The sequence below is a fragment of the Ranitomeya variabilis genome, chromosome 6 (assembly GCF_051348905.1).
Source record: "Ranitomeya variabilis isolate aRanVar5 chromosome 6, aRanVar5.hap1, whole genome shotgun sequence".
NCBI lineage: Eukaryota > Metazoa > Chordata > Amphibia > Anura > Dendrobatidae > Ranitomeya > Ranitomeya variabilis.
The window spans coordinates 170737271-170756076 of NC_135237.1; the positions used below are offsets into that span (position 1 = coordinate 170737271).

An 18806-nucleotide genomic window follows, 5' to 3' on the forward strand; every position below is an offset into this window, starting at 1 on the left:
TTCTTCCTTAGTGGAGAAGAGAAGCTTGTAGAGCCATGTTTAATAGAATAACAACAGAGACAGTTCCTCGAACCACATTTGAAAATCCCCATTTTAGCTATATTAGAAGTGTCCATTCCAGATTTCTGTAATGATTTCAATCGACTTGGTGCTACTATACATTTTACAGTTGGGGCTTCACGAAAAGTGATGCCTGGATTTCTGGGTAAACATTTACCCAAAGTCCTGTAACGTCTGTATAAGTATATTGTGGTGTCCTGATGAAGAAGTCTTGTACTTTGAAACGCGTTGAATAAATCCACGATCTAATGGCTAAATATTTGGACCTTGAATCATTCAGCAGCGCAGTTTAAATCCACATTTTACCCCCTTTTTTTACCTCTGTTGGTCACGCGTGGACCAGTGGATCTGCTGCAGCAGGATATATCTATGAGCCTTTCCTTCGGCTGAAATTGGCGAGTAGAACCTGATCTACCTAATCAATTGCATCTCGGATAAGACCCTATTGCGCGCTTTTCTCCAGCAGCATTTTTTTTGGATCTCTACTGGAAATACTTACGGTGAGAATTATAGAACGTAACTGCTTCTGTGTTAGTATGTTTGCCATCTCCTGTTTTAAAGAAAAAAAATATTATTTTTTATTAACCTTAGAAGGTCAACTTTAATATGGTTTTCATTAATGTGTGAATGGCAGAAACAATTTACCAGCATGCAAACAATGACAAATGTGAATCTGTTGTTCCCTGCCTTGAAACGCCCTGATAATCAGCCATCAATGACGCTCAGCATGGCATTATGCCATGGAGAAATATTAGTCATAATATTATCCTTTTGAAATACAAATGTTTTCTGTTTATGTCTACATTTGTGTTGGAGGGCTTGATTTTTGATGAACGGATTACAGATTTTTTTTTCCTTTTTAGACATACTTGCGTATGAATACAAGGAAAAGAAAAAACAACAATCAAGTGTCCCCAGTAATAATCAAAATTCAAAAGTGTATTGAAAAAACAGATATGGGGAGGTGGAAATACACATATGTGGGAAAACAAAAAGGGACATACCAAAAGTATTATCACATAAAAGTAAATTTAGAATGTCACACAACTCAATAGCAGCTTTACACGAGTTTACACACAATGGCAAAGGCCAACTCAGCAAATGAAGAAGATATATAGAAGTTCCCAGGATTAATAATATGGCTGCACTTGTAAATGTGTCATGGTACAGCATAAAGTAATGGGTTACCTGGGACTCCTGGGTGGATGTGCATCCACCCCCATCATTTCTGTGCATATAGAAGGTAAAGGGTTTGTCCAGTCACATTCACAATTCAGGACAACATTGGTTAGGCTTTAAAATACTAACATGAGCATTACTGACTATCTGAAACCCCGGCTGCTGCAGCTCCTCGGCTTTGCCACTCTTATTTGCTACTCGTTTATGGGGCTGCACCAGAGACGTTACTTCTACAACATATGACCTCTGCAGCCAATCACTAGGCTCAGAGGTGTCACTGCTGATCGCAGTGATTGCCTGCACCTGTCACGTGTTGAGGACATGACGCCACCACTGCAGCCTTGGAGACAAAGACTGTTGGATGGCAGAGATGGAGAGGCAGGGACCTCAGTAGGTAAGGGCCGAGTGTTTTACTAAGGCAGAGTTCCCCAAATTTTTTAAACCAGACATCCTCTTTAGTATTTAAATTATATTTCTAAAATATGTAAAGTACATAAAAAAAAAGCAAGTCAGTCATTGATTTTATGAATTTTACAATTCGCTCAATTGACATGATAAATTTATTGGGTTTGGAGTCTGAGTATGGAAATAAATGTGAACATGTGGTATTTGTTTTATGGTTTAATTGTTGTTTGAACTTTTCATTGTGCTACTTTTGTCTTTATAATACAATACACAACTAGGTGGAGCTTACTGTACTGTATACGGGTTTATCATTAAAGAGGCTGTCTGGTATTTTGGCTTAGCTGTGTGATGTGTTCAATCCTGCATCGTACCTACGTCCTGTAGTGATTACATGACATTCATGATTCACAGGACCACTGCAGACAATCACTGCCTCAGCAGTCATGTCATACAAGCAAACACCACCGAGACCAGTGATTGGTGCAGTATTAAAAGCTTTCAAAAGTCGCAATATTTAGGCACAACTTGGGAGTTTTGCCTACATTTTGCACACTTTTGGCATCTCCACTCTAGTTGCTCCCAGCTCCGCTGACGACCGCTATTTTTCAAATTCGTCATGAGTGGTGGCGTTTTGCTCTGCCACAAATCTTACTCCAGTAGGGGCTGAAGAAGGATTTGTGGGGAGGCGCACACACATGTGCACGCCACTCATCCGGTGTATGCCCCATCATGAATCAGAAGCGTCTGACTCCAGTACGCCACTCATCAAGGCAGCCGCGAACAATGCTGGTCTTGATGAATTGTGCCATAACAGCAGGAAGAATTAGTGTGAGGCTGTGTTACTATAACCAGATATTAAACTAGTGCCTGATCTAATCTGCATTATATATCCAGGGAACAGTGGATAGGTGATGATTTTAATAATTTTTATTATAATTATTATTATTTGTTGGGGGAGTAATGTGAATAGAAAGCAGAGGATTTGGAGTGCTGCGTCATGAAAAAAAATGGAGCTTCAATCCCATAAGGCCATAATTAGCACAGATTTTAATACTAAAACTGGATGTTGTTCTAATTTTTATTTTAAAATCAGTAAGCAATAACTTGTCAAGCAAGCAAAGGTAAAATGTGAAATAAAATATTATACAAATACAAAAACACATGTAGCAAGGACAAGCATGCATAGAAAACATTCACTATTAAATATTTAGGAGACTCACACTCAGAGGAAAATCAAGAATGTCAATGCTGTCTTCTATGTAATACTGAGAGGGTTACGGCCATGGGCAGCAATAAGAGGAGACATGGTGGTATAAATCATTTCAAGCCTTACCCATAGAATGACACAAAAATTATCCATTTAAGGGGTTTGTATACTTAAAAAATAAGTCTTTAGGTTTGTTTAAAATTTAAATATTTACAACTCACTACTATACTTGTATTATAGGGTTGTCCGGTCTAAAATGATAAGTCTGCAGTCACTGTGTGTCAGTCTGTGTGACTGCAGACGTAGGACTCCCCCCAGCACATGTATTGTGCGCTGCGAGGATTTGCCAGGTTCTGAGCCGGGAATAGAGGTGATGTCTGCGATATCCATACTCCCGGTCACAAGTCGTCTAGTGGGCGCGGCATCGCTCTATGTAAGGGTATTGAGCAAGGCTGCGCCCACTAGACGGCTTCTGCCAGGGAATATGTACAGTGGGTACAGGAAGTATTCAGACCCCTTTAAATTTTTCACATTTTCACAGAAATGTAGAAAGTTTTGCAAATTTAATTAAAAGGAAAAACTGAAATATCACATGGTTATAAGTAGTGTTGAGCGATACCGTCCGATACTTGAAAGTATCGGTATCGGAAAGTATCGGCCGATACCGGCAAAGTATCAGATCCAATCCGATACCGATACCCGATACCAATACAAGTCAATGGGACTCAAGTATCGGACGGTATTCCTGATGGTTCCCAGGGTCTGAAGGAGAGGAAACTCTCCTTCAGGCCCTGGGATCCATATTAATGTGTAAAAGAAAGAATTAAAATAAAAAATATTGCTATACTCACCTCTCCGACGCAGCCTGCACCTTACCGAGGGAACCGGCAGCGTTGTTTGCTTAAAATTTGCGCGTTTTCTTCCTTACGTGAAGTCCCGGCTTGTGATTGGTCGCGTGCTGCCCATGTGGCCGCGACGCGACCAATCACAGCAAGCCGTGACGTAATTTCAGGTCCTTCAGGATTTTAAAATTACGTTCCGGCTTTGTGATTGGTCGCGTCGCGGTCACATGGGCGACGCGACCAATCACAAGCCGTGACGTCACGGGAGGCTGGACACACGCGCATTTTAAAATGCGCGCTTGTCCTGCCTCCCGTGACGTCACGGCTTGTGATTGGTCGCGTCGCCCATGTGACCGCGACGCGACCAATCACAAAGCCGGAACGTAATTTTAAAATCCTGAAGGACCTAAAATTACGTCACGGCTTGCTGTGATTGGTCGCGTCGCGGCCACATGGGCGACGCGACCAATCACAAGCCGTGACATCACGGGAGGCTGGACACGCGCGCATTTTAAAATGCGCGCTTGTCCTGCCTCCCGTGACGTCACGGCTTGTGATTGGTCGCGTCGCCCATGTGACCGCGACGCGACCAATCACAAAGCCGGAACGTAATTTTAAAATCCTGAAGGACCTAAAATTACGTCACGGCTTGCTGTGATTGGTCGCGTCGCGGCCACATGGGCAACGCGACCAATCACAAGCCGTGACGTCACGGGAGGCTGGACACGCGCGCATTTTAAAATGCGCGCTTGTCCTGCCTCCCGTGAGGTCACGGCTTGTGATTGGTCGCGTCGCCCATGTGACCGCGACGCGACCAATCACAAAGCCGGAACGTAATTTTAAAATCCTGAAGGACCTGAAATTACGTCACGGCTTGCTGTGATTGGTCGCGTCGCGGCCACATGGGCGGCACGCGACCAATCACAAGCCGGGACTTCACGTAAGGAAGAAAACGGGCGAATTTTAAGCAAACAACGCTGCCGGTTCCCTCGGTAAGGTGCAGGCTGCGTCGGAGAGGTGAGTATAGCAATATTTTTTATTTTAATTCTTTATTTTACACATTAATGTTGTTTCGATACCGATACCGATACCCGATACCACAAAAATATCGGATCTCGGTATCGGAATTCCGATACAGCAAATATCGGCCGATACCCGATACTTGCGGTATCGGAATGCTCAACACTAGTTATAAGTATTCAGACCCTTTGCTCAGACACTTATATTTAAGTCACATGCTGTCCATTTCCCTGTGATCCTCCTTGAGATGGTTCTACTCCTTCATTGGAGTCCAGTTGTGTTTAAGTCAACTGATAAGATTTGATTTTTAAAAGGCACACACCTGTCTATATAAGACCTCACAGTGCATGTCAGACCAAATGAGAATCATGAGGTCAAAGGAACTGGCTAAGGAGCTCAGAGACAGAATTGTGGCAAGGCACAGATCTGGCCAAGGTTACAAAACAATTTCTGCAGTACTCAAGGTTTCTAAGAGCACAGTGGCCTCCATAATCCTTAAATGGAAAAAGTTTGGGACCCGAAGATCACTGTCGCTGAGCTCCAGAGATGCAGTAGGGAGATGGGAGAAAGTTCCACAAAGTCAATTATCACTGCAGCCCTCCACCAGTTGGGCCTTTATATCTGAGTGGCCTGACGGAAGCTTCTCCTCGGTGCAAGACATAAGAGAGCCCACACAGTGTTTGCTAAAAAACACATGAAGGACTCCCAAACTATGAGAAATAAGATTCTCTGGTCTGATGAGACGAAGATAGAACTTTTTAGTGATAATTCTAAGCGGTATGTGTGGAGAAAAGCAGGCACTGCTCATCACCTTCCCAATACAATCCCAACAGTGAAACATGGTGGTGGCAGCATCATGCTATGATGGTGTTTTTCAGCTGCAGGGACAGGACAACTGGTGGTCATTGAAGGAAACATGAATGCGGCCAAGTACAGAGATATCCTGGATGAAAACCTCTTCCAGAGTGCTCTGGACCTCAGACTTGGCCGAAGGTTCACCTTCCAACAAGACAATGACCCTAAGCACACAGCTAAAATAACAAAGGAGTGGCTTCAGAACAACTCTGTGACCATTCTTGACGAGCCCTGACCTAAACTCAACTGAGCATCTCTGGAGAGACCTGAAAATGGCTGTCCGCCAACATTCACCATCCAACCTGATGGAACTGGAGAGGATCTGCAAGAAAGAATGGCAGAGGTGTCCAGGTGTAAAAAACTTGTTGCATCATTCACAAGAAGACTCATGGCTGTACTAGCTCAAAAGAATGCTTCTACCCAATACTGAGCAAAGGGTCTGAGTACTTATGACCATGTGATATTTCAGTTTTTCTTTTTCAATAAATTTGCAAAAATTACAACATTTCTGAGGGGGTTTTTCAGTCAGGATGGGGTGCAGTGTGAGAAAAAAATGAACTTTTTTGAATTAACCAAATGGCTGCAACGAAACAAAGTGAAAAATTTAACCCCTTCCCGACCCATGACGCCTATGTGGCGTCATGGAATGATCGCGTCCCTGCAGATCGGGTGAAGGGGTTAACTCCTATTTTACCCGATCTGCAGGGAGAGGGGGAGTGGTACTTCAGCCCAGGGGGGGTGGCTTCACCCCCCCGTGGCTACGATCGCTCTGATTGGCTGTTGAAAGTGAAACTGCCAATCAGAGCGATTTGTAATATTTCACCTAAAAAACTGGTGAAATATTACAATCCAGCCATGGCCGATGCTGCAATACCATCGGCCATGGCTGGAAAACCTGAAGTGACCCCCCCCCACCCCACCGATCGCCCCCCCAGTGCTCCGTTATGGGGTCCGGTCCCCTCCGTCCTGTGCTCTGCTCCCCCGTCCTCCTGCCCGCTCCCCCCCTGCTCCTATGTCACCCCCCGGTGCTCCGACGCCCCCCCGTGCCCCGATCTCCCCCCTCTTATACTTACCGAGGCTCCCGGTGTCGGTCTGTCTCCTCGCTGGGCGCCGCCATCTTCCACAATGGCGGGCGCACGCTCAGTGCGCCCGCCGAATCTGCCGGCCGGCAGATTCATTACAAGTGCATTTTGATCGCTGTGGTAGGTTCTATCACAGCGATCAAAATAAAAAAAATAATAAATAAACCCCCCCCCCTTTATCACCCCCATAGGTAGGGACAATAATAAAATAAAGAAAATATTTTTTTTTCTTTTTCCACTAGGGTTAGGGTTAGAACTAGGGTTAGAACTAGGGGTAGGGTTAGGGGTAGGGTTAGGGGTAGGGTTAGGGTTACGGGTAGGGTTAGGGGTAGGGTTATGGCATGTGCACACAGAGCGGATCGGCCGCGGATCCGCAGCGGATCGGCCGCGGATCCGCCGCGGATCCGCAGCGCATCGGCCGCGGATCCGCAGCGCATCGGCCGCGGATCCGCAGCGCATCGGCCGCGGATCCGCAGCGCATCGGCCGCGGATCCGCAGCGCATCGGCCGCGGATCCGCAGCGGATCGGCCGCGGATCCGCAGCGGATCCGCAGCGGATTGGCCGCGGATCCGCAGCGGATCCGCAGCGGATCGGCAGCGGATTGGCCGCGGATTGGCCGCGGATCCGCAGCGAATTCGAAGCAGTTTTCCATCAGGTTTACAGTACCATGTACACCTAAGGAAAACCAAATCCGCTGTGCCCATGGTGCGGAAAATTCCGTGCAGAAACGCTGCATTGTATTTTCCGCAGCATGTCAATTCTTTGTGCGGATTCCGCAGTGTTTTACACCTGTTCCTCAATAGGAATCCGCAGGTGAAATCCGCACAAAAAAACACTGGAAATCTGCTGTAAATCCGCAGGTAAAACGCAGAGCCTTTTACCTGCAGATTTTTCAAAAATTGTGCGGAAAAATCTCACACGAATCCGCAACGTGGGCACATAGCCTTAGGGTTAGGGTTGGAATTAGAGTTAGGGTTGGAATTAGGGCTAGGGTTTGAAATAGGGTTAAGATTAGGCTTGTGGTTAGGGTTACGGATAGGGTTAGGGGTGTGTTGGGGTTACAGTTGTGGTTAGGGTTGGGATTAGGGTTACGGTTGGGATTAGGGTTAGGATTAGGGTTGGAATTAGGGTTACGGGTGTGTTGCGGTTAGGGTTGTGGTTAGGGGTGTGTTGGGGTTAGGGTTGTGATTAGGGTTATGGCTACAGTTGGGATTCGGATTAGGGGTGTGTTGAGGTTAGTGTTGAAGTTAGAATTGAGGGGTTTCCACTGTTTAGGCACATCAGGGGTCTCCAAAAGCAACATGGCGCCACCATTGATTCCAGCCAATCTTGCGTTCAAAAAGTCAAATGGTGCTCCCGCCCTTCCAAGCCCCGACGTGCGCCCAAACAGTGGTTTACCCCCACATTTGGGGTACCAGCGTACTCAGGACAAACTGGGCAACAACTGTTGGGGTCCAATTTCTCCTGTTACCCTTGCAAAAATAAAAAATTACTTGCTAAAACATAATTTTTGAGGAAAGAAAAATGATTTTTTATTTTCACGGCTCTGCGTTGTAAACTTCTGTGAAGCACTTGGGGGTTGAACGTGCTCACCACACATCTAGATAAGTTCCTTGGGGGGTCTAGTTTCCAAAATGGGGTCACTTGTGGGGGGTTTCTACTGTTTAGGCATATCAGGGGCTCTGCAAACGTAACATGATGCCCGCAGACCATTCCATCAAAGTCTGCATTCCAAAACGTCACTACTTCCCTTCCGAGCCCCGGCATGTGCCCAAACAGTGGTTTACCCCCACATATGGGGTATCAGCGTACTCAGGAGAAACTGGACAACAACTTTTGGGGTCCAATTTCTCCTGTTACTCTTGCAAAAATAAAAAATTCTGGGCTAAAAAAAATTTTTTGAGGAAAGGAAACACATTTATTATTTTCACGGCTCTGCGTTATAAACTTCTGTGAAGCACTTGGGGGTTCAAAGTGCTCACCACACATCTAGATTAGTTCCTTGGGAGGTCTAGTTTCCAAAATGGGGTCACTTGTGCGGGAGCTCCAATGTTTAGGCACACAGGGGCTCTCCAAACGTGACATGGTGTCCGCTAATGATTGGAGCTAATTTTCCATTCAAAAAGCCAAATGGCGTGCCTTCCCTTCCGAGCCCTGCCGTGCGCCCAAACAGTGGTTTACCCCCACATATGGGGTATCATCGTACTCAGGACAAACTGGACAACAACATTTGGGGTCCAATTTCTCCTATTACCCTTGGGAAAATAAAAAATTCTGGGCTAAAAATCATTTTTGAGGAAAGAAAAATTATTTTTTTATTTTCACGGCTCTGCGTTATAAACTTCTGTGAAGCACCTGGGGGTTATAAGTGCTCACTATGCATCTAGATAAGTTCCTTGGGGGGTCTAGTTTCCAAAATGGGGTCACTTGTAGGGGAGCTCCAATGTTTAGGCACACAGGGGCTCTCCAAACGCGACATGGTGTCCGCTAACGATTGGAGCTAATTTTCCATTCAAAAAGTCAAATGGCACGCCTCCCCTTTCCGAGCCTTGCCGTGCACCCAAACAGTGGTTTACTCCCACATGTGAGGTATTGGTGTACTCAGGAGAAATTGCCCAACAAATTTTAGGATCCATTTTATCCTGTTGCCCATGTGAAAATGAAAGAATTGAGGCTAAAATAATTTTTTTGTGAAAAAAAAGTACTTTTTCATTTTTACAGATCAATTTGTGAAGCACCTGGGGGTTTAAAGTGCTCACTATGCTTCTAGATAAGTTCCTTGGGGGGTCTAGTTTCCAAAATGTGGTCACTTGTGGGGGAGCTCCAATGTTTAGGCACACGGGGGCTCTCCAAACGCGACATGGTGTCCGCTAAAGATTGGAGCCAATTTTTCATTCAAAAAGTCAAATGGCGCTCCTTCCCTTCCGAGCCCTGCCGTGCGCCCAAACAGTGGTTTACCCCCACATATGAGGTATCAGCGTACTCAGGACAAATTGGACAACAACGTCCGTGGTCCAGTTTCTCCTTTTACCCTTGGGAAAATAAAAAATTGTTGCTAAAAGATCATTTTTGTGACTAAAAAGTTAAATGTTCATTTTTTACTTCCATGTTGCTTCTGCTGCTGTGAAACACCTGAAGGGTTAATAAACTTCTTGAATGTGGTTTTGAGCACCTTGAGGGGTGCAGTTTTTAGAATGGTGTCACTTTTGGGTATTTTCAGCCATATAGAACCCTCAAACTGACTTCAAATGTGAGGTGGTCCCTAAAAAAAATGGTTTTGTAAATTTTGTTGTAAAAATGAGAAATCACTGGTCAAATTTTAACCCTTATAACTTCCTAGCAAAAAAAAAATTTGTTTCCAAAATTGTGCTGATGTAAAGTAGACATGTGGGAAATGTTATTTATTAACTATTTTGTGTCACATAACTCTCTGGTTTAACAGAATAAAAATTCAAAATGTGAAAATTGCGAAATTTTCAAAATTTTTGCCAAATTTCCATTTTTTTCACAAATAAACTCAGAAATTATCGACCTAAATTTACCACTAACATGAAGCCCAATATGTCACGAAAAAACAATCTCAGAATCGCTAGGATCCGTTGAAGCGTTCCTGAGTTATTACCTCATAAAGGGACACTGGTCAGAATTGCAAAAAACGGCAAGGTCATGAAGGGGTTAAAGAGGTCTGAATACTTTCCGTACCCACTGTATATCGCATACATCACCTCCATTCCCGGATCAGAGACTGGAAAATCCCTGCAGTGGACAGTGTGTTCACAGAGTGATTGCAGACTTATCATTTTAGACTGCAATAGACATTGTAGTGGGAGGCAAACTGCGCAAAAATTTTAATGCAAGCTAATTGCAAAAATGATTTTTTTAGCCTAAATTAAATGGATTTAAATAAGAAAAAAAATTGTCCCAAGGAGGGCATCCCCTTTGAGATGCAGTTCCATTTTATTGAGTTAAATTAATGTCAAATGGTGCATTAAAATCAAAAGGGTCGGAATAATCAGAAACCATCAATTTGAACAATCTTTAAAAAGAAATATAAAAATTACTGTGGTAGGTACAATTATGATCGGCAATGTGATAAGATGTTACAGTTTTAGGAGGTTATTCGGATTAGTAAATTTGCAAACAACCAAAGACCTTCAATGACATGCTACTATTAAGTAAATAATTTGTCTAAAGAGGAAGGACAACCTCACCTTCATCAATTCATATACAATAAAACAAGGTCTACTCACCTCCTGCTGCTGCGCCATTTCAGCGATGTTCACGTTGCATGTTCAGCAAGTGCAATGACGTGATGTCACGTGACAGCTGCAACCGATCAGCAGCTGCTGACTGGCTGCAGCCTTTACGATTTAAGTTTTATTTCTATTAATTGGCTGCAGCGGTTTACAGCCATGCGACACAACAATGTTGTATTACCTGCCGAAACAGCAGTGCCAACATCACTGGAACAGCCACTGTGGGAGGTGAGAATAGAGTGCGTGGTTTGTGTTTTATATAGGGTCCTGAAATGATTAGGCAGAGATTGTCCAGTAGTAGACAACCCCTGTAACTAGGGTTGAGCGACTTTTCCTTTTTTGAGGTCGAGTCGGGTTTCACAAAACCCGACTTACTCAAAAGTCGAGTCAAGTGAAATCGGCTGATCTTCTTGAAAAGTCGGGGTCGGGGATCGGCCGAAACACGAAACCCAATGCAAGGTAATGGAAAATCTATATATTTTTATATTTACTTCAGCGTGATATATGTGAAAAGCCGGTAATTCAATTGCCGGCTTTTCATTTCTCCTGCCTAAACCCGACATGATATGAGACATGGTTTACATACAGTAAACCATGTCATATCCCCCTTTTTTTTTGCATATTCCACACTACTAATGTTAGTAGTGTGTATGTGCAACATTTCGGCGCTGTAGCTATTAAATTTAAGGGTTAAATCGCGGAAAAAATTGGCGTGGGCTCCCGCGCAATTTTCTCCGCCAGAGTGGTAAAGCCAGTGACTGAGGGCAGATATTAATAGCCTAGAGAGGGTCCATGGTTATTGGCCCCCCCTGGCTACAAACATCTGCCCCCAGCCACCCCAGAAAAGGCACATCTGGAAGATGCGCCTATTCTGGCACTTGGCCATTCTCTTCCCACTCCCGTGTAGCGGTGGGATATGGGGTAATGAAGGGTTAATGCCACCTTGCTATTGTAAGGTGACATTAAGCCAGATTAATAATGGAGAGGCGTCAATAATGACACCTATCCATTATTAATCCAATTGTATGAAATGGTTAAAAAAAAACACACACATTATTAAAAAGTATTTTAATGAAATAAAGACACAGGTTGTTGTAATATTTTATTGCTCTCTCAATCCACCTGAAGACCCTCGCTCTGTAACAAAGGAAACATAATAAACCAACACTATACATACCATCTGTAGATCTGTAACGTCCCACGATGTAAATCCATCTGAAAGGGTTAAAATATTTTACAGGCAGGAGCTCTGCTAATGTGCCTGTAAACCCCGGGGAATGAAGGAAATGTAGGTCAATGACCTATAGTTACCTTCAGTCGCGGTGATGCGCCCTCTGCTGGATGTCCTCATGAACTGCAGCCTGGGAACTTTTTCCCACGCTCGAGGTCATATGAGGACATCCAGCAGAGGGCGCATCACCGCGACTGAAGGTAACTATAGGTCATTGACCTACATTACCTTAATTCCCCGGGTTTACAGGTACGAGCACAGCTGCATTAGCAGAGCTCCTGCCTGAAAAATATTTTAACCCTTTCAGATGGATTTACATCGTGGGACGTTACAGATCTACAGATGGTATGTATATTGTTGGTTTATTATGTTTCCTTTGTTACAGAGGGAGGGTCTTCAGGTGGATTGAGGGAACAATAAAATATTACAACAACCTGTGTGATTATTTCATTAAAATACTTTGCAATATTGTGTGTGTGGTTTTTTTTTTAACCATTTCATACAATTGGATTAATAATGGATAGGTGTCATAATTGACGCCTCTCCATTATTAATCTGGCTTAATGTCACCTTACAATAGCAAGGTGGCATTAACCCTTCATTACCCCATATCCCACCGCTACACGGGAGTGGGAAGAGAGTGGCCAAGTGCCAGAATAGGCGCATCTTCCAGATGTGCCTTTTCTGGGGTGGCTGGGGGCAGATGTTTGTAGCCAGGGGGGGGCCAATAACCATGGACCCTCTCTAGGCTATTAATAGGTGCCATTACTACAGGTAATGAGTGGAGGAAAGAGGAGACTCTTAAAGAAGTTGTTACAGATCTGTGAGAGCCAGAAATCTTGATTGTTTGTTTCTGACCAAATACTTATTTTCCACCATAATATGCAAATAAAATGATAAAAAACAGACAATGTGATTTTCTGGATTTTTTTTTCTCAGTTTGTCTCCCATAGTTGAGGTCTACCTATGATGTAAATTACAGACGCCTCTCATCTTTTTAAGTGGTGGAACTTGCACTATTGCTGACTGACTAAATACTTTTTTGCCCCACTGTATATATATATATATATATATATATATATATATATATATATATATATATATATATATATATATATATATAAATAAATATATATATATATATATATATATATATGTGTGTCTCAATGACATTATATATATACACTCACTGGCCACTTTATTAGGTACACCTGTCCAACTTCTTGTTAACACTTAATTTCTAATCAGCCAATCACATGGCGGCAACTCAGTGCATTTAGGCATGTAGACATGGTCAAGACAATCTCCTGCAGTTCAAACCGAGCATCAGTATGGGGAAGAAAGGTGATTTGAGTGCCTTTGAACGTGGCATGGTTGTTGGTGCCAGAAGGGCTGGTCTGAGTATTTCAGAAACTGCTGATCTACTGGGATTTTCACGCACAACCATCTCTAGGGTTTACAGAGAATGGTCCGAAAAAGAAAAAAAATCCAGTGAGCGGCAGTTCTGTGGGCGGAAATGCCTTGTTGATGCCAGAGGTCAGAGGAGAATGGGCAGACTGGTTCGAGCTGATAGAAAGGCAACAGTGACTCAAATCGCCACCCGTTACAACCAAGGTAGGCCTAAGAGCATCTCTGAACGCACAGTGCGTCGAACTTTGAGGCAGATGGGCTACAGCAGCAGAAGACCACACCGGGTACCACTCCTTTCAGCTAAGAACAGGAAACTGAGGATACAATTTGTACAAGCTCATCGAAATTGGACAGTAGAAGATTGGAAAAACGTTGCTTGGTCTGATGAGTCTCGATTTCTGCTGCGACATTCGGATGGTAGGGTCAGAATTTGGCGTAAACAACATGAAAGCATGTATCCATCCTGCCTTGTATGGAGCATCTTTGGGATGTGCAGCCGACAAATCTGCGGCAACTGTGTGATGCCATCATGTCAATATGGACCAAAATCTCTGAGGAATGCTTCCAGCACCTTGTTGAATCTATGCCACGAAGAATTGAGGCAGTTCTGAAGGCAAAAGGGGGTCCAACCCGTTACTAGCATGGTGTACCTAATAAAGTGGCCGGTGAGTGTATATATATATATATATATATATATATATATATATATATATATATAACGAAACCCGACTTTGGAGCGAAGATCGCCGACGGCCGACCCGATCCCACAGTGAGATCGGGTCGGGTTTCATGAAACCCGACTTTCCCAAAAGTCGGCGACTTTTGAAATTGGCCGATCTGTTTCGCTCAACCCTACCTGTAACTACTTAGTTAAAAAAAAAAAATAAAAAGTCGGCCATTGAAAGGGTATTCTGCAACTTTATACTTGTCATTTGTTGGATCACTATTGGGACTATTCATCTTTTTTTTTTCTACTATTTAAATTAATCTTCTCAATAAACTGTGTTGCATCTAATCAAGTGTCGTGGTTGTTTGAGGAAAAAAATACTTCTTCATCTTATTCACCTCCTGCCCCACAAAAGCTGGCGATTCTCCGTGTGTCCCTGTAATTACATACCTGTCTTGTTGCATCCGGGGCTTTGAGAAACAGAGCATTGATCACTGCAATGGCGTATGTCTGAATCTCTTGATCTGTCCTTAAGGCAAAAGAAGCATAAAATGTAAAAATACAATAAAGCAGTAGCTTACAATAGATGTGTTCACAGTGTAACAGCCAGATTTTTCTGCTTAAAACACAGATCAAGTTACAGAAAAGAGGGAAAAAAGGCACGTGGCACTCACAACAATATGAGCAAAGGAGCTAGCTAAAATCAGGGACTACACGGTCCTTCCAGCTAATGAAAGCACATACTGTGGGAAAGCAAGTATTATAAAGTAATCCCTTTCTCCAGATCAATCCCAATGATTAGAACCCTACCAATAAAGCGATGTTCACATGTTGCATTTTTGCTGCGGTTTTTTTATGCAAATTAAAAGCAGCATTTTACAGTCCCAGCAGAAGCTATGAGATTTCAGAAATCTCAATCACTCACACTGGCTTTTCCGGACTGTATTGGAAAAGTGCAGCGCTTTTTAAGTGTTTTTTCACCCACAAAAAAGTAGTAATTAGTAATAGTAATGAGTAAGTGCAAAAACGCAGCAGGTGGTTTGGTGCAGAAAACTCAGGAACAAGTCACTGTATCAGCATGAAAAATGCAGAAAAAGCGCAGCAAAACTTGCTTTTTTTATGTAGCTTCTTTCCTGCAAAGAGAACAGGTTTTGCCTGCAAAAAAAACCGCAGCAAAAATGCAACGTGTGAACATAGCCTAGGAATTTTAAGGCATATCCAATAGAAAAAGTAATTGCTGAAAAAAAACATTTAAAGGGAATCTGTCAGCAGGATTCCACATCATGAACTATTTATATGTACATGTAGCTCTTTCAAAGAAACTCGTATCAGTCTGAACGCTGACGTCTCAATAGTGGAGTAATGGACGGGCCATGTAAGGATATTGCTGTGCTTGTCTTTGAAAGAGCTCCGTGCGTCTATAGTTTGGGGTGGAGACACTGCTGACAGACTGCCTTTAAAGATACTAATAGATGGGCTAGGTTGTGACATTTATGTTTTAAAAGCAGTATGTACTGTAGGTCGCTTACCCTTGAAGAAGTGGAATTAACTGTCCGATTGAGATTTCCTGAGCCACTTTCTGATACAGATCATGACTGTTGAGGACCATGGATTCAAGAATCGCTAGAGATCGCTGTAAAATAGAGATATCCATGCCCGACTTGTTCACAAAGCTTGCAATCTGAGGATGAAAAAGATTTATTTAAAGGTTGTTTCATAAGCAGGGGCTTTGGATCAAGGAAAAAGGAAAATATCTTTGTATGTAAAATGTCGTATATTAACATTTAGTTTAAGGGGAACTGCAGTGACATGAATTGTATTACAGGCATTATTAGGCTATGTGCACACGTAGGAAATGTGGTGCAGAATTTTTTGCACAAAATCCGCATTTCCTGGCAGAATCCGCAGCTGTGGATTTGCCGTGGTTTTTATGCGGATTTTGTGCGGATTTGCCGTGGAATTGATGCAGATTTTGTGCAGATTTTATGCAGTTTTTGCCACTGCGGATTTATATCATGGAGGGGTGCAGAAACGCTGCAGATCCACACAAAAGAAGTGACATGCACTTCTTTTAAATCCTCAGCAATTCCGCACTGATTTCTCTGCACCATCTGCACAACTTTTTTTTTTTTTACATTGATTTACATGGTACTGGAAATCACAGTGCGGACCTGCAGCTTTTCTGCACGGAAAAATCCGCTGCGGATCCGCAGCAAATCCGCATCGTGTGCACACAGCCTTACAGTCACAGGGTTATTGTTAACCCATCTGAGAACAGCATGATGTAGGGGCAGAGACCCCGATTCCAGTGTTATATCACTTACTGGGCTGCCTGCTGCGGTTTTAATAAAATCTCTGTTCTCTGAATGCTGAGCTCTCTATACCTCCACTACTGATTGGAAGCGCTCTGTGTACACTGTGCATAGGCAGAAATCTGCCAATCATTGGTGGGAGTGGGTTATATAGATCTCATGGAGGACTACCTGGCAGCAGGTTTACTAGTTCTCTAGATATAATCTCCTCCTGATAAAATTTGATAGTATCAAAACTACAGAAAGCAGCTCAGTAAGTGACACATCGCTGAAATCAAGGTCTCTGTCTCTACATTATGGTACATTAGATGGCAAAAACCTGGTGACCAATCCCTTTAAATTCCCATTTGTAGAAATCCATGTCAGCCAAGCTCCTGTGTGACTAGGGGAATGTCTTGGCACATTTTAGAGTACCGAACAGTAACGCATCTTCTCTTTATGATGTACTTAAGAATTGAGATTAATATCAAGAATAGAAACTTATATTATCCTAACCTTACTGTAATCATAAGATCCACATGCAATGTACATATGATACAAAGATTGGCATAGCATGGAGTTTGTGAGATTAATAGCGGCTACAAGCCTCCTTACTGCTGCATGTAATAGAGCGCTAACGGCTTCAGCATTTCTCTCCCCTGAAGCTATGGAAACCAGCACAAATTGTATGCTGAAAAGACCCCAGAATCGGTAAGGAACAACATGTGTGTTACATTTTCCTAATGTCCAAAGGAAATAGTGGTGGCATCAGCATCAGTGCCGGTAGAGGAGTGGGGAAGCTCCTCCGGTATTGTACTTCTACTACAATCCAAAGCAATGCCCCAGTACTACAGAAGCCATCCCCATAAAAGTACTTATGTGCCGAGGACCAATGGGATTGTATCACACTATAGATATATACTTACCTTTTTAATAAATGCCAAGGAGAACGTATCCCAGGACACAATACCATGATCCATTAACTCAACGAACGCTGTCAATGTGTAGGAAAGCATTTCTCCAAAGCTGTGAAAATAAGGAAAAAAGGAGCATCTTTCAAATCCTGAGCGTTACACTCAGCGGTGTCTCCCATTATACTAGGAGTATTTATACGCTGCAGACTGGGAAATGTGCCACAGAGCAAGCAGCAGAAATCCTTGACAAGTGTAAAGGCCAAAAGGATGCAATTGTTCTCAGTGTCCATGGATCTGATGATACATTATTAACGAAAATAAAGCCTTTATTACAACAAATGTATCACACTCCCCACAACAAAAACAACACTGTAATAAACGGATTGCTGGCTGGAGCAGACTGGCATGGAACTTTTTTTCCAAGACATCTAAACTATAAAGAAATGCAAAATCCGCAATAAGATTAGACTGATTAAAATTGTATTTATATATTCTACTTATTACTAGAAACGTAGATATATTACCAAGAGAGGACCACTATCTCTTGCGTCACATTCCCATGTACACACTGACCGGTGCCATCTACGCCACACATTATATACAGTGACTGTACGGTTTGGCTATAATCCGCTATGCAAGCGTTAAGGTGCAATTATTGGGAATAAGGATTCCTAGGAACACACGTTTCCAGATAAATGTTCATTCATCAGGAGAAATAATCTTTTGGTTTTCTTAAATGATCATTGTTCTTGTCAGCACCTTGTCCAGTGTAGTCACCTGTGCTGCCAAGAACAAGGCTGCCAATGTGCTCAGATCCATCTGAAAAGGTGGGGTGACCTTCTAAAAAGGCTAAGAAATCACCGTTGATCAGCAGCCGTTTAGTGCTCCCCGAGGAAGCGTTCGGACCTCAGTGGGTGGACTCATGAAATTTAATGAAACTGAACCCAACAGATGTACAGGTAGACATACTGTAGAAAGTTATTCAGATCAACTCTTTGTCCAAAATGTCTTGGCACGTTATGTCGTTCAGGGACAATGGGAATCTGTGAAATACATAACCGTCCAAGACATCCTGTAAACTGCAAGTGAATAGGAGAAAGTTCAGAAGTCGACAGTGGCCAATAATCCATGTACGGGGCTGTGTGGCCTTCTGCTTGGTACATGCCTTACATACAGCCCTGCAGGGGCACAATCAGCTGAGATTGGTGGGAGTGCTGAGTATCAGACACCCATCAGTCCTATGCTGAAGACCTACCGTATCATAGGGATCAATCAATAATGTACAAGTACCAGAAAACACCTTTAACCCCTTCATTCATCCCCGGGACATTTTCCTTTTTTTTTTTTTCTTTCAATTTTTGCTCCCCTTCTTTCCAGAGCCATAACT

At 43.1% G+C, this 18806-nt stretch overlaps 1 protein-coding gene across 3 annotated transcripts in view; it reads right to left on the reverse strand.

Annotated features, from left to right (window-relative positions):
• ELMO1 (engulfment and cell motility 1) overlaps positions 1-18806 on the reverse strand; it is a 522734-nt gene that overhangs the window by 291279 nt on the left and 212649 nt on the right. Inside the window, exons 8-12 of one of the 3 annotated variants that reach the window (XM_077269246.1) lie at positions 17432-17531; positions 15744-15895; positions 14665-14743; positions 2865-2909; positions 560-610 (exon numbers count right to left, since the gene is read on the reverse strand). In XM_077269246.1, the coding sequence (XP_077125361.1) occupies positions 560-610; positions 2865-2909; positions 14665-14743; positions 15744-15895; positions 17432-17531 (427 nt within the window). Of the gene's footprint in view, positions 1-559; positions 611-2864; positions 2910-14664; positions 14744-15743; positions 15896-17431; positions 17532-18806 lie in introns of those variants that run through there. The other 2 variants (XM_077269247.1, XM_077269248.1) reach the window with 2 other exon arrangements.